The sequence below is a fragment of the Aulostomus chinensis genome, chromosome 10 (genome assembly GCF_037954235.1).
Source record: "Aulostomus chinensis isolate RoL2024-O1b breed Wild chromosome 10, RoL_Achi_v1.0, whole genome shotgun sequence".
Taxonomy (NCBI): Eukaryota; Metazoa; Chordata; class Actinopteri; order Syngnathiformes; family Aulostomidae; genus Aulostomus; species Aulostomus chinensis.
Genome location: NC_141329.1, coordinates 19,856,147 through 19,872,840, shown reverse-complemented (window position 1 = coordinate 19,872,840; position 16,694 = coordinate 19,856,147). Strand labels below are relative to the sequence as shown.

The 16,694-nt window shown below is 41.3% G+C and overlaps 2 protein-coding genes across 3 annotated transcripts in view; both read left to right on the top strand.

Annotated features, from left to right (window-relative positions):
• Positions 1-16,694, top strand: part of schip1 (schwannomin interacting protein 1) — a 218,425-nt gene that overhangs the window by 131,959 nt on the left and 69,772 nt on the right. The gene's annotated exons all lie outside the window — the stretch shown is intronic.
• LOC147254785 (transcription initiation factor IIB-like) lies at positions 8,105-11,519 on the top strand. Its single transcript, XM_086216327.1, has 5 exons — positions 8,105-8,250; positions 8,705-8,819; positions 9,084-9,166; positions 9,621-9,735; positions 10,037-11,519. Exons 1-5 carry the CDS (start codon positions 8,236-8,238, stop codon positions 10,789-10,791), a joined length of 1,083 nt encoding a protein of 360 aa, XP_086072453.1. The 5' UTR covers positions 8,105-8,235; the 3' UTR covers positions 10,792-11,519.

Here is a 16,694-nt window from a genome sequence, read left to right as displayed (position 1 = left end):
CATCAGATGAACCAGATTCTGTCCATGTCCCCATTGTTAACTCATCATGTTGAGAAGGCAAAAGCTTCTTTTCTTAAAGTAAATTAATCATTAAATTGTAATCTCAATTACTTGACCATATGTTTACTTGAGATAACGAGACAAATTAACTCCTATTAACACCTATTAACAGAAGAAATCAAGCTTAGTTATCTTACGAGTGACTTTTAGTTTCTAGATAACAGGATTAAAAAACAACTAATTACAAGTACAGATGTTCTCACCTTCTCTCATAACCAGTTTTGTTGTTTGTGACCTACAGTCTGCTTGGATGAATTCAGTGCATTTTTAGCGCTACACTTCACCCGTATCATCATGATGGTCATCTCAGTGAAAGTCAATAGATAGGGATTATGATGATGACATTCATATTAAAACAATATGCAATCAGGATTATTGCTTCTGTAAAACATTTATAGCTTTTGTAGATTTAAGAGCCTGTCAAGGTTAACTGGCATCCACCTTGCTGGCCATTGTTCCCGAGCAGATTAAAGTCTTCGTACAGACACAGCCAGTCATAGTCTAACAGGCGGGCGGACTGAGGGGAGAAGTGTGCTAATATTTGCCCGGTTAGCCATTGATCCATGTGAATGAGTGTGTTGAGGCTTTTGCAGATTAGGTGGCCTTCATCGGGACTCTGTGGAAATCAGCAGGATACACTGTCACATCGCACTGTCTTAAATGGTCTAAGCTTTAATCGCAAACTTGAGTAATAAATAAACCAATGGGAAGTTGACTGGATGATCATCAGCTCCCAGGCGGTGCTTAGCAACCAGTCGCTACTGTGTTTAAAGGGTCATCTCTGTTGCCTTACAGTAGATATTGCAGTGGTGTTATTTAGCAAATTGACTGGTATTGTTTTGTTTTTTTAAACCTCATAAATAGTATGACAAGCCGGGAAGATTACTCTACATTTAATGATGGTAAAACTGCCCATGGGCTAAATTATAAGGGGGGGGGGGGGGGGTATTGTGTATCCCACTTAGTGATATGGTTTTCACCAAAGGGGGAATCTAGTATTTACGCTGTGTCAACAAACGTCTGCTTGCCTCGTAATAAACATCTGCACGATTACCATCCAGGCTCATTTTAGGAACACACTGACTGGTCGAGGGAACACAGGCAGACGTGGCCTTTTGGGAGGGGAACAAGCTGATCATATAGATGAAGGCAGCCTGGTGTTGGAATGTTGAGAGAAATCAGAATGGATCCCAATGAGAAGCATAGTTTCTGTTTATCTTTATAGAAACTAGCATTCCTTAAATAGTGAAGGAGCGTGTGTGTGTGTGTGTTTGTGTGTTTGTGTGCGCGCGCGTGCATGCAGGATGTAAAAGCAGGACGTTGAGTGCCTCTCAGCTCTTTTCATTCACATGCATTCCCCAGAGATGCCTATAGGCTTCTGTTAAGAGTGTGGACAAAGACCTCAAAAGGAAATTAAAGAATGTGAGAGGTATTTTTTATCTTTTCAGTTTAATGTGAATGATATTCATATATGTGTGTATTACAATTTGAAAATCAAACTACTAATTTTTGCTAATTTTATCCTAACTGTTTACATTGATTTTCCATTACAGCATTGTTATCACCGTGGGTGTAAAGGACTGATATTTTCATTCCACTTAAAACAAACATGCAGGTGCCTTAAAACCCTAAAAAATAAAAAAAAAAAACTCGAGTGAATATAAATGTAGGTGGCACGGTGGTGCAGTGGTTAGCACTGTCGCAATAATGCAGTCATGAAATAACGATGGTGTCTATTTGAGATCAAAATAAAGGCGGCCGGAGGGTAGGAAGCAGAGAAGGGGCCCTCAGGTCTCTCTACACTTGTTTTAATTCAGAAATGTTTAGTTGAGATCAGAGTAAATGTCAGGCTCCCGATGTTGTCCAACAACCTGCTATGGTCCCATCCTTGATTAGGCTTTAGTACATTTCGTTCCTCCCCTTCTCTGCCTGCCTCTACCTAACTCTCCCTTCCTCTTAAGTTTCCTCTTCTCTCATCCACCTGATCTCAACATCTGTGTGAACATAAAGTTCCCTAAAATATAAAAGTGTGTGTGTGTGTGGGGGGGGGGGGGGTGTCATCTCAAGCATCATGTCAAAGAAGATTTATCTTGACGTGCAACTACCTTGCACAGCGTGCCTGCCTGCAAGAGAACTGGAACTACCCCAGAGAATGATGTTTGGGGTCTGGATTTTTGTATCTGTCTCCCCCACCTCAACACAAATTCACATTCACCGCTGACACAGAAACACACTGTACTCTTTGCAACGTCCCGCTAAGTGTGGGCTGTGAGTCGTGATAACCCTCTCACCGCCACCAGATAGCCTGCTCTCACTCATCAGTGTAGTGATCTGGCAGCCAATCACAGGCTATGTAATATTCATGAATGAAAACAAGGCTGGATGGCTGTGTAAAGTGTTTGCTGAGACATTATGTTGGTTTCTCTCATGCATTTAGCCTCTGAGCAGTGTTCCCACATTTTAGGGCGTTCTGTGTTTTGTTGTCATTCCAAAGTCAATGCAACGTAGAAATGTTTGTGAAGCGGAAACAAAAGTTTGAATACATTTTTTCAGGTCAGGCTATGGAAGTAACACCATGTAATGTATGTAGGAAACTATTATGTTGGGTTTTTTTTGTTATTTGAGATATGCATAATGCAACAGGCAACACCTTACAGTAATTGATGCCAATAAAAGAACAAATAAAATACAAGCATATAAGTCAGCACATTTCTTTATTCAACATCAACAACATGACTTAAGACTATTTTTCCTTGTTTTGACAAAATTATGAGTACATTGTAAATAACATATCATTTTATCTTTCCATGCCATTACTTTGGGCTGCAATTAACAGTTATTTTTTGAATGCATTTATTTGTTAATTTTGCCTTACTGATTATTACCTTTACTGTCACAAACTACAAATTGGCGGTATTGAAACGACGAATTGTCTCGGCATCACCTACATGTTCACACAAATCATGTTGTACTTGTCATCGCAATGGATTTTTTAATTTCTATCACCTTGAGTTTTACTGCAAATACGACCAAACCCATCAGGAAAATGAAGGAATGGCACGTGACGCAGCTTCATTATCAATGTCAGCCAATGAACTTCATTCGCATTGACACAAATAGGCATAAATATGCAAACATGTCTGCACAAAAGCACACAAAAGCAATATAACATTGGTAGTGTTATCTGTGATATGCAATTAGGGGAATATTTACCATTGTGCAGATGGTGGCACTAATGACTACAGTATTAATCTATGAGTATGCACAGGCTGTCTGTGATTTGTGCGTGAACACCACTGTGCATTGTTAAACAGTGAGAGAATAAAGTGTCGACTACGGTTCTTTTCCTCGTGGTCTTTGTTTCGCTCTTTTCTTTCTTTTTTTCTTAATTTCATTTTATCCTTTCTCTCGCTGCCTTAGACCACCCGCCCCCTCCCCTTTTCCCTTTTCTGCTGTCAACACTGAAAGCTTCTCATTCCCGTGGGTAGACAACCATTTTAACAAGACTATGAGTCGGATTATACAAGCAAAGAACTGGTTCATGCAACATGTTGTCCAATCATATTGACATCAGAAATGTTCATGGTTGTGTAATTTTCTCTCAGAGGCAGACGGAAATTATTCACATGTGGGGATAGCATGTATTGCACAGGGTTCTTTGCCTGAGATGTGATGGAAATAGTTGTGTGAACAATGGAAAATTAAAGAAACGTAAACAGTTAAACAACTTGTCAGATTCACTTTCACAGTCATATGGAAAGCCGTTCTCGATAAAGTAGACTGGCAACTTAAGGCAAATTACCATGGAGGTTGATGCACATTTCATTAGTTTTGCTAATAATTGATCAGCGCAAGAGGAAATATTACCATGATTTCAAGCATGCAAGGTTGTATTTTCTCTAAACCCATCCAAAAGTTTCCGAGCTATTTGAAGGACCAATAAGAGATTGTAACACTTTATCGCACCCCTCACACAGGAGGACCGACGGTACCATGCAGGTCTTTCAGGAATCATCTTTCTTTCCTGATACTGTGGGTTCACAGACTTGTCCCAACACAACATTTCTTATCTGGTATCCAAAAACCACTTGAACAGAATCAGAAAAACTGCTTCTGTCTGGAAAATGGGTGAAAATTATACATTCTGCTGTGACTTAACTGCAATAAATGGTCAAAATAAAGTAGTTAACTACACCACAATACGGATTTGTGCATCATGCTTTGTAATGTCTGTCTGCAGGATTTCAAGGACATATTTCTTGTATATCTTCAAGCATCGATTTAAAATGCTTGTCTTCTGAATGGTATTTGGAGTGGGTGCTGGGAGACAAGTTCTACTCCTTCACTGTCCTGTGTCACACTCTCTGCGGAGATGTCCACTGCTGCGATCGCCACGATGACCACTTGGCCAGCTTCTGCCATCATTTGGTCCCTGGTGGAGACGGAGCAACCAAGGAAGCAGTTTGAAATGTTTTTTCCAGTGAAATTGTACAGCAAAGATGGCGCTTGGTTGTGGGTATCGGGATGTTGTAGTTGCAACATGGCGGATTGTGTTAAGACCTCATTCTGACTTAACAACACAACAGACTAAACGATTTTTAATATCAGGTGAAAGCAAGTATTCATTGTCTGCAGAAAGAACCCTCTAAATCGTCCAGTTCCTTTAAGTTTAGGTTAATGTGGTGGACCACCATTACCTCGTGAGGAAGCTGATTTGGGGAGATTAGAGGAGAAGGCCATATTGTCAGACTTGCTTTCTTTAATATGCAGGTGTTGTATACGTTTTTATGTATGACTTCTAAAATGGTTAGTTGGAAGAAAAAAAAACTTGACCAACCAACAGACAGAATGACTTACTGATACTGGCAGGGATACAATGTTCTTTTCCAAAACAGAAAAAAGAGGGGTTTTTCTTCCTCTGAAATTTTGTCGTACGTCAGCAATCAATTTGTGAGAGCAGAATATTGGTTTTCAAGGTTTTTGTACCTTTTTACCTCTTGTTTATTTATTTATTTTTTTACATCCTTCATCTTCCCGCTGCTCCTTCACTCTCCCTGGTGTAGTGACTCATCTAATGTGTTCAAGCCAAGCTTTCAACCATACAACTGACCTCACAATCGCTAAGGAGAACCAGCATGTACACCTCAGCTCGTCATCTCCTCCCAGCCTTGCAGCAGGATAGACTGGTATCACAGCCACAGAGGTGAGGAAGAGGCTGTGATCAGTTGAACAAAAGCACAATGAAATAAATTGGACAAAGGGAAACAGAGGGATAAAGGTCAAGCATTGTACAAGCTCACGTTATAGCCACTTGTTATTTGACATTGCAGTCTGATCTGAAGATGCTATTAACTGAGGTCTGGACCATGAAGGATCTGAAAGGAGAGATGCACCCCACCGAGCCCTCTTTCAAGGACATCATCAGATTACACTGTGTAGACCCACATCTTCTTCTGTCGCTCTGTTTTCCTCACACGCACACAAGTACAGACAAATTCACTCACACTCCCCCACTTCAGTGAGTCATCGGTGATGTGTCACAGTCAGATCAATACTTGGTGTCTCTTCCACAGATAGTGTACCGGGCCAAGAGACCCTTTTGAAAGGAGGATAAAGTTAGACTGTGAAACAACTTCTATCTTGACTGCTAATATTACCATTGACTCGGGTGTCTGGGGACCATCCTGATTCACAAACAAGAGTCAGAGGTGGAAGTTGGAATATTGACAGTTTTGGGTAAAAAAAAAAAACATCTATCTTGAAAATGTCAAGGAAAAGAAAAATAATATTTATTCTGGGCATAAGAAGTACTTCATATGACAGTAGATTTGGACATGATCACCATTTAAATTAAAATGATTTGTAATCAGGAGCATATGTTTTAGCAAGGGGCTGCACGGTGGTGCAGTGGTCAGCACTGTGGCCTCACAGCAAGAAGGTTCCGGGTTTGAGTCCCGGCTCGGGCGTGGGATCTTTCTGTGTGAGTCTCCATGTTCTCCCTGTTCCTGTGTGGGTTCTCTCTGGTACTCCGGCTTCCTTCCACCGTCCAAAGACATGCAATTTGGGGACGAGGCTGATTGATACTCTAAATTGACTGTAGGTATGAATGTGAGTGTGAATGGTTGTTCGTCTCTGTATGTTGGCCCTGTGATGGACTGGCGACCTGTCGAGGGTGAACCTCGCCTCTCGCCCGTAGATGCTGGGATAGGCTCCAGCCCCCCCGTGACCCTTACTAGTAAGGAATAAGCGGAAGACGACGATGGGATGTTTTAGCTAGTAGGGCCCTACTGTACCAGATGCCCTCTCGTGACCATAGTAGTTATGACCAAGACTTTGGCCTTTTCTTGGCAGTATGAGACTGTTTTACGACAGTGTTTCCCTTACTGTTATGTAAGGGAGGTGCCCCACTCTCCAGTGGGACACCGCACGCCACTGAAAGAAAAGTTAATTGCATTTAATTTTATACTTTATATCATGCCACATAAAAGCAGAAGTCATTTAAAGTCACTTTCCTTTGAAAGGCTAGGCCTTGTTCTTTTATGAAATAAACTAATAAGGCTTATGTTACTGATCTAATTGATGCAAAGGCGTTTCATTTTGCTCTCTGTATCGTCACACATTTGCAATTCACCTCTGTAGTTGGTTTTGTGAAGACACTCTTATGTACTTTAAACAGACACACACATGCCAATACAACACCTAGACAGAGAAAGAGCGAAGGATAACATGTCACACCAACCCCAACAGTCTGATCTCAGTGTCACTCTTTCCTTCTGTATATCTGTCTTCCTCCATTATCTGTCTTTCTCTCTGCCCTGCTCTCCTGCTCTCTTTCCCCCCAACCGGTCAAAGCAGATGTCTGCTCCCATTGAGCCTGGGTCTGCTCGATGTTCCTGCCTGTTACAAGGAAGGTTTACATTGCCGCTGTTGCAGGATGTGCTTGCTGATGGAGAATTGTTGGGTGTGAATTCATTGAAGGAGGGTGGTGCTAACCCTGCTCTGCCTGGAAAGAGTCATGAGATAACTTTTGTTGTGATTTAGCACTTTACAAATAAAATTGACTGGACTTGACTTGACTTGAAAGGGGTTAAAGGGTTCACACTCAGCAAGCTCGATGTAGGACCAGTACTAAGTATACTAACACGAGCTCTGCTGCTATAGCAGACAGAGTAGCTCTCCTGCTGGTCCCAGCAGAGGACAGAGCAGTAGCTCACCTGCTGTACCCCCCCCCCCCCCGACAAGTAGCACAAGTCCATTTACCACAGAATGACAGCTTGGGTGTCAGAGAGGAAATATTTGTCCTCACTGTACAAGACTGATCTTGATATGTAAGTAAGAAGGGAAAACATATATAATAGTGTGTAAGTAAGTCAGTAAGTTTGACGGCAGGTAAACATCACTTTTTTTTTTTTACAATGAATACTTTTTTTTTTTTAATCTTATTTAAAGCATTTCATTTTAATGTCGAATGGGAGAGTGAATGCTTAGTGATTTGATCTTCTTTGTTCTGTTCCGTGAGTCAGGCCTCCATGAAAATGCGGTCTGGTCTGCAAGGCTGAGATTGAGGTTCTATATCTGAATGGCTGCCGTGGGTGACTTGATGAATTGCCTTTTACGTTCGTTTTTTAAAATGCCATTGAAGGGAGTACCAATATTGCCAGATTGGGACCGTTTTGAGTTGGAAAAAATATCAGGTAGATACACATTTTGCATTTTGGTGATAATTCCGTCATTGGTCTTGTGGCTATTAATTGTTTTTCTGTCAATCTGCATTTTGCTTTTTATTTTTTAGTGGTTTTGCCAGAAATCAACGTGAAGCTGGCAACCCAAGCCCACTGACGAAAGTCACATTACAGTCTGAACATGGCTTTGAAGCTACAGTTTGTGAAACACGTGTCAAAGATCAAAGTCAGAACAAAGTCAGTCAGTTTGAGAAGTTCTGTGACCTCACATTGTCATTGATCTTGTGTGATCCTCATTGTGACCTCACAATGACATGGAAAACTGAATTCCGACTGTTATATAAAGCTCACAGCTTCATCATGAACTTCATGTAAACTCTGCTGCATTTTGACAAGAACTGACCTCAAGCATTTTGTTCTAGCAGAATTTACACATCAAAATTCCTGGGAACCCCATCAGACGCTGAGCCCAACTTCTGCATTTGTTAACAAAATGTCTCACACTCCGGTAAGTCTTTAGTAATTCTATAAGCACTATTAATAATTACCACATTATTTCTAATGTGCATACAGTAACAGTTACGTTCCTTAGCCTGTCACTGTGGCTGTTTATTAGGCTATGGAATAGGGTTGGCTCTCTAATTATACATTGAACCACAGCAAAATATTTGTTAAAATGGGCTTTTGTGTAAGTACAATTACTTGAAAACATTTGAACTGTATTTTGCAGTTTATTTTGAAAGTTAGTTGAGGCAAAGTTTATTTTTTTTGTACTTCAAAAGACAGTTTAGATTTATGTTAAATGCCATATTGGACTTTCCGTGCGCAGTTTTTAAAAGATAATTTCGTAAAATACTTCCCTTTGGAAGATGGTGGAATTCGCCATCTTCACTTCACAATTCTTCAGTTCACCCAAACATGTCTGTTTGTAAAAACAAACACAATCACAATTTATCACCTAGAGCCCAACTGAGGGTCAAAAGATCCGCCGTGGAGTAAAAAGGAAGGCTGATGATGACGTGGAGGACCCCCGCAAGAAGAGAGCCAGGGTCAATACATGCCAGGATGTTGATGTTGGTAAGCCTCTCAAAAGGAGTCACTCAACTCTACACTTTCTTCTTCTTTCTGCAGAAAAGGAGGAGAAAAACGTTTCTCATTTTTGTTGACTCCAGTCAGATCGATTGCATAGACTTGTGTCATGCCTGTTGTTTCGGGGGGCAATGACAGCTCAGAGCCTCTCTGCCTAATCTGAAATATTAGACAAACTAATGTCATGCTAGCTCTGAGAAAAAAAAGTTGGAATTATTTTGAGAAATGACCTCAAGCATTTTGTTCTAGCAGAATTTACCCATCAAAATTCCTGGGAACCCCATCAGACGCTGAGCCCGACTTCTGCATTTGTTAACAAAATGTCTCACACTCCGGTAAGTCTTTAGTAATTCTATAAGCACTATTAATAATTACCACATTATTTCTAATGTGCATACAGTAACATTTACGTTCTTTAGCCTGTCACTGTGGCTGTTTATTAGGCTATGGAATAGGGTTGGCTTTCTAATTATACATTGAACCACAGCAAAATATTTGTTAAAATGGGCTTTTGTGTAAGTACAATTACTTGAAAACATTTGTACTGTATTTTGCAGTTTATTTTGAAAGTTAGTTGAGGCAAAGTTTATTTTTTTTGTACTTCAAAAGACAGTTTAGATTTATGTTAAATGCCATATTGGACTTTCCATGCGCAGTTTTTTAAAGATAATTTCGTAAAATACTTCCCTTTGGAAGATGGTGGAATTCACCATCTTCACTTCACAATTCTTCAGTTCACCCAAACATGTCTGTTTGTAAAAACAAAAACAATCACATTTTATCACCTAGAGCCCAACTGAGGGTCAAAAGATCCGCCGTGGAGTAAAAAGGAAGGCTGATGATGACGTGGAGGACCCCCGCAAGAAGAGAGCCAGGGTCAATACATGCCAGGATGTTGATGTTGGTAAGCCTCTCAAACGGAGTCACTCAACTCTACACTTTCTTCTTCTTTCTGCAGAAAAGGAGGAGAAAAACGTTTCTCATTTTTGTTGACTCCAGTCAGATCGATTGCATAGACTTGTGTCATGCCTGTTGTTTTGGGGGGCAATGACAGCTCAGAGCCTCTCTGGCTTAACTGAAATATTAGACAAACTAGTGTAGTGCTAGCTCTGAGAAAAAAAGTTGGAATTATTTTGTATTTTTGTTGATAACTGAACTGATTCTACTTGATTCGAAAACATATATCTGTTTTTGTGTCTCTTCAGCTGCACCCAAGGAGAGAGTGAAGAGTGGCATTGAAGTAAGACGGAACCGACAGGTCTCCGCTTCGACTGGAGCTCATTGCCACAAGCACCCGAATTCGATACTGGTTGAGGCCCACAATGAGGGAGACCTTGTTTGCTCGTTATGTGGGCGTGTTGTTGTTGAGAGGCTGATTGACCACAAAGCTGAATGGAAGAAATATGAGGGCATGGAGGATCCATCCAGGGCACAATATAACAATGAGCCACTGCTTGAAGAGAACCTCGGCACCCTGATCGTAGGAGAGGGTGCCGCTGCACTTCACAGAGCGACCCCCAAGAAGGGGAAGACAGCCATTCAAAAGGCCTTTAAAGGCCTAGAAAGAAAGGTGGACCATCTCCACCTTCTTGAGGTTGTGACTCACACGACTAAAAAATTACTGAAGCGGACCTTTGACCTAAATGGCCTGAGAGATCATGAAGCTGATGCGGTTATTTGTGCCTGCCTTTACATTGCCTGCAAAAAGGAGGACTCACCAAGAACTTTGCGTGAGATCTCCACTGTCTCCACCACTTCCAAGAGGAACATTTACAAATGTGTCAGGTGGATCTGCAGGTCACTTGACATCAAACTGCCCAGCAGCTCCTCTGACGCCGAGACCGTGACCAGGAAGCCGCCACCTGCAGTACAGCGGCTTTGGCTCAAGATGGGTTTTGGTGGACCCTCTTCAGAGTGGTGTAAGCCCCTGCCTCAATTGCCTGACAAGAAAGGGCACTAAAGGTCATCGGGCCCATCTGCTGTCACCATTGGACTACAGAATGTTTTTGGGGGGCAACATTCCTCCAGCTGTAGTTGAGCCCACTTGTCCCTCCTATCAAACGCACCTCACGGACTGTCTTGCTAACACAGATGTGGATCTTACTGGAGGAAATTGTTCATATGCAGATTTACAAATATGTCAAGTGGATCTGCAGGTCACTTGACATCAAACTGCCCGGCAGCTCCTCTGACGCCAAGACCGTGACCAGGAAGCCGCCACCTGCAGTACAGTGGCTTTGGCTCAAGATGGGTTTTGGTGGACCCTCTTCATAGTGGTGTAAGCCCCTGCCTCAATTGCCTGACAAAAAAGGGCACTAAAGGTCATCGGGCCCATCTGCTGTCACCATTGGACTACAGAATGTGTTTGGGGGGCAACATTCCTCCAGCTGTAGTTGAGCCCACTTGTCCCTCCTATCAAACGCACCTCACGGACTGTCTTGCTAACACGGATGTGGATCTTACCGGAGGAAATTGTTCATATGCAGCTGGTGGCTGCCTCTGACTGACCCAGCACTTCAGCAGCTGCACACACTCCTCATGTCTCCTCTACTGCTCAGGCGTGTTCAATGCAAAAAATATTCAATTATGCTTTTCATCAATTAACTGTCAACAATGTCCTCTTCCACATTAAAGTAAGAAAAAAAGAAAAATGTTTCGAAAGGTTTTTCTTTTTCACAAATAAGTTTTGCATCAGATGTTCTTTTTGGGGTTTGTATTATAAAAACTTGAACTATGTCTCCACGATGTGTGCGTGTCACAGTGACCTTTGCCCTCTGATCATCTTTTATGTCATCTCCAAGTTCACTTGAGATGTTTGTAGTAAATATTGACATTATTATAAACATTATTCACGTCACGGCTTCATTCTTGCACTTTCATGTAATATCAAATCAAATTTGTATTTATAAAGCCTGAAGTCACACATCGTTTGTCTCAAGGGGCTTTACAGTCTGTAAACAGTACAATATCCTCTGTACTTAAACCCTTGATCAGAGTGAGGAAAAAAAAATCTTAAAAGTCCTTTAACAGGGGGAAACAGAAGAAACTTCAGGGAGAATTTAAGAAGACCGTCTCCCAGGATCTACAGACGATGACATAGATGCTGCAAGTACACAGCAGATCAACACAATCCCAGAATATCAACAAACTGACAATCCGTGATTATAAGACTGCACTGATTTAGCTTTTCGAAATTTCAAAAATGTGTAAGCCAGAAGACTCTGGTCACAGGTTTTTCAATGACATGACTCCAGTGACCCCCCTGGTTGGCCTGAGTAGATGACAGCTCAAAGGAAAGTGTGAACTAGACCATGAGCAGAAGTTTTCAATTTCACACTCAGTTTTGGGGGACTCAGATTGACACATTTTCTGTTTGGTTCAAGAGGAGAAAGACAAGCTGGCTGTTAGTAATCTGATGTCAGAGCAAAGGATGATCGGCTCAGGAATTCCCCTTGTTCCTCTTATTCAGTTAGAGTCCGAAGAGTCTCAAACAGCCCTCCAAACTGCATTACGCTATTGTACTTGATGGGGAATGAGACTTAGAGCTTTATTCACAGAGTGTGAGAAAGCCCGTGCGTGTGTGAGTGTTGGAGGTTTATTTTGGAGAACAAGAGAGCAAACGCATGAAAAGAAGCGTAAAATTGATAGATACAGTTTTCCTCACATGCTTCAAATGTGATTATTCATCATCAGAAGACCCTTAGATAAGAATATGCATCATAATCCTAGCCATCTTTTTTTAGACAAACACATGCTGAAGCTCCACGGAGTTGGACAGGCAGAACATGTCATCTGATATGGAAGTCATATCACGCTGTAATCTAATTCAGTTAACCTTCTTCCCATTCACTTTCTCATTCAGATGCTTTCTGTCTCGTGCTCTAGCTGCAGCAGATGTGTGGACACATGCACACACACACACACACACACACACACACACACACACAAGCTTAACACATCTCATTTCTGGACTGAACTGCACACGATTGAGCTGTTCTACTGATTGATTCAGTGGTTGAAGGGTTTAACTCGTGGTTTTTTGTTGTTGTTGTTGTTTTTCCACCTTCAGTACTCATCTACACAAGATCTTAGGTGCTATATTTTTTTGCAATCATCATATTTTAATGGAGTAGTCCAAAGTGTCCATCAGTCAAATATCAGAGACCATGTGTCAGATTACTTTTTGTATAGTTGTGTGAGCTATAGAGCCACCCTGGGAAATGCTCAAACTGCCTTTTCATCAAATACAAACACAGTCTAATCTTTTTTGGGTGTGCTGTGAATTGCGGGGTGAGTTCAGACCAATCACCACAAGAAAAGTTTAACTAACATTCCTTCCTGTTTATGGGAAAATGGGGTGCAGGGAATATGGATGTAGTAAAATTTCTGATAACACACCACTGCCTCAATCTTTTATTTGCACTGAATCGTAGTGCTGGTGGACCAAAGTTAAAGTGCAGGCTACACTGCAGATATAGGATTGCTTATTTCTTTAAATTTTGCGAACAGAAAAGGTTAGAGAGCAAATCAATTTAAATCTGTCTTTAAAAATCTGAGAGTGCTGCCTGGTGGACATGCAAAACTAGAACCCGCTATCTATAAAGCAAAGGAGTCGATCAATACTGACCTTTCAGCCTTTCTACAACAGTTAATCCCTGAATCCTGGCCACCCAGGACTCAACTTGTGTGAACTCATCAAACACCCTCCTGTAGCTTCGCCTTTCTCTCCTGCCGTCTTTTTCTCTTTTCATATGACCTCCTATCCTGTCATCTGTGTGATTAATGTCTCTCAGTCTTTCATCTAGTCTTTCCTTTCCCTTCACTCTTCCTCCTGTAGTGTTTTTATAAGCATGTGCTAACAGCAAAACATTCCCTTTAGTTTCCTCTTGAATTCCATCTCTGTCAATTCCAGGGCTTCCCTTTGAGAAAAAATATTATTTCACATGTGCAACAAGTGAATTTTGATCAGATGATGTATCGTTCCTGAATAATAATGTGTAACACTTCTGTTTAATTATGATCTTTTGTGTTCTGATAGCTTTACTATCAGATATGTGGCTAGAGTAGTCAGGCTTCCCTGTGATGAACTATCGTCAGCCGAGGTCTCTGATTTTGTCATCTGTCCTCCTCCCTCCCTCATTCTCCTCTTCACCAGGGCTAATAATAATGATGACATCCAATTAGCACTTTGTAATTATCACCATCACCCGGAGAGGCCTGATGCTGATTGGCTAATCAAGTGTGTGTGTCTGAGTGTTCATGTGTGTGCATGCGTGCGTGACAGGGAGAGATATAGAGAGTCATCCCTCTCACTCCCTCCTGCAGTAGATTTACAGTACAGCTCAGAAACAGAAGCATCTGTGCTACCCCAAAGCAGCAAGGATATTCTTCCTCCTACAACTTCTGTATCGCCAAAGATGAAATCAGATAATTTATTGTCATTGAAACACGTACATTGAAATTTCATTTTGAGCAAGCCAGTAGATCCCCAAGACGACACAAACTTTAGAACAAGATGTAATTATTGATAGAAAATGAGGGAAAAAAATAGTCCATATTTGCCTTGTTTCCATCTCAGTGTGATGAGAATCTTTTGAAAGTTTGCAAAAAAGAAAAGAAATGTGAAAGAGATGCATGTAATGTGGAGGAAGTTGAGTTTACAACCCGGAAAGAAGATGGTAGTCCTCCTAGCAACGTCATGTTATTATGGTTTTTTTTCCCCATGGATTAGACAGAGGAATTTCATTGGTCTTCCCCATTGGTCCACATGTATCTGTCGTTGTTGTTACCAAAAGGATTCTCCCATGTTACAGGAAAACTGGAAAGACCCCATCAGCGGAAATGGTCATCACCTGAGGTCAATGTTTAAATTTTTATGGCAAATGTGTTGCCGTCTCTTCATTTTTGTATTAACTCTTTTTAGGATCAGTAAAAAAAAAAAAAATCACCTCAAGTGAGCATAAAAACTGCAAATTTGTGGTTGTTTTTAAATTGAATTTTGCTGTTTCTTTGGACCTTTTCCAATGCAGTAATTCAAAATAAAGATTAAAAACAGGTTGATGAAAATCCAACTGTTTTAAACTACCACTTTAATAATATGCTGTGACATGAAGCTACTATACCACACCTCATTATGCTGTACTTGGATGTATAAAACATACCAGTACTGAACAGTTAACGGAATACTGAAGAGCAGACATACTGTGTCTAATTTTTGCACTTGAGAAAATACTGGGAAGAACAGAAAAATAGAGATCTTCACTTTCATACACAAACGATTTCAATTGATAATTACCAACTGTTTTTCCATCCGGTCTTGTCAAAGCGTTCAGGTCTGAGGCAGGCAGTTCCCCTGAGGGAAGCAGGCACACACACACACACAAAAAATCAAAGTGTTGATTTTGCACAGTTGTGTGTGTTTGCATGTGCACATTCTTTCAGTTTGAACGCTCTCACCTTTTCCATGCATCAATCATTGTCCTCGCTCTAATGAGGGCAAAAGAACAGACTCATTAAACACCTCATCCTCCCCGCACAAATAGAGCTGAGTCGAAGAGCGGGAGAGTAAAAATTCTCAGATGGCGGCAATAAAGTAGAGAGAAATTGAGAAACATATGAAGCTGTGAAAAGGTGCAACAGAAGAACTGCTGGCAGGAAAAGCAGCAGAGATACATGACACGAAGAGCTGGAATGACAGACAGAGGGAGGGAGGATTCCTGGAAGGCGATGGGGAAAGAGTTCAGTAGGGGTGCATGGATGATAGTTTCATTTATACAGGCCTTCTCCGTGGCAAATGGAGAAATCGCCCAGATTTCCTCTTTTCATGGGCTGTTTGTCTGATGTGGAGCCAATCCGTCTGCCTGGCCAAAACTCAAAAGACCCGTATTTACTCCCTTCATTTCTCTCATCTGTGTTCTCCTCCCCTCTTTCTCTGAGTCACAGGCTTGTCAAGAGCCACTTTAAGCCCCTCATGCTCAGTGTAGGCATGAGGTTTTCATCTGGTTTCTTATAATCCCATCAAACCACATAGGGTTGTATCCTAGTTTTGCAACCGCACTGCATCATCAAATCTCCTCCTAAACTAATAGTGCTACTCACATTTTTACCCCATTCATATTCAACTCTGTAAATTCTAAGAAAGAACAGGAAAGGCATCCCCAAATGGCCTGTATGTACACTTAAGAGGCAGATGCCCTCCCGCAGTGGACAAATCTGATGACGTTCATGGTGACACATTGCAAGGACATGGGGGTGAATGAATGGGTGGTCAAAACACTGACTTTTGTTTAGTCACGGCTGTTTCCCTCAATCGACCCCTAACGTTAAAGCTATAGCACATCATATTTTCACATAAAGTCCCTTATATTCAAGCCCCCACCAAATGAGTTCACACAAGGCTCCCTAAGCTCATCATCCACAGTTAAATCTGTCTGCATTTCATAATATATGCAATTTATATCTATTGTGACATTCCAGCGCTGCTGGAGGATGTATATGCAGCCAAGCTGGCTACTTGCGGTTAGCCCCCCGCGAACTTCAACGCATTGTGTTGCTCTTATAGACCCCCAATATTATCAGAATCATTTCACAGAGTTGTGTAACGCTCATAACAATTTATCCACACCGATAGCGTTAACATGGTTTTTGTGCTCAAAATGAAAAAGGCTGCCAAACCCTCGACACAAACCAAAATGTTCCTCTTAACTCTGACTCATGCTTAGCTTAACCCAAACCATCCTTAACATAACCACACCTTTGACAAATATGGAGCTCTTATCATTCCTGCCATTTTAAAGTGCTTTTATAAGATTTTTCTGAAGCGTATGTCAAATCTGGTCATTTAAACATTTGATTCAAAGTCAT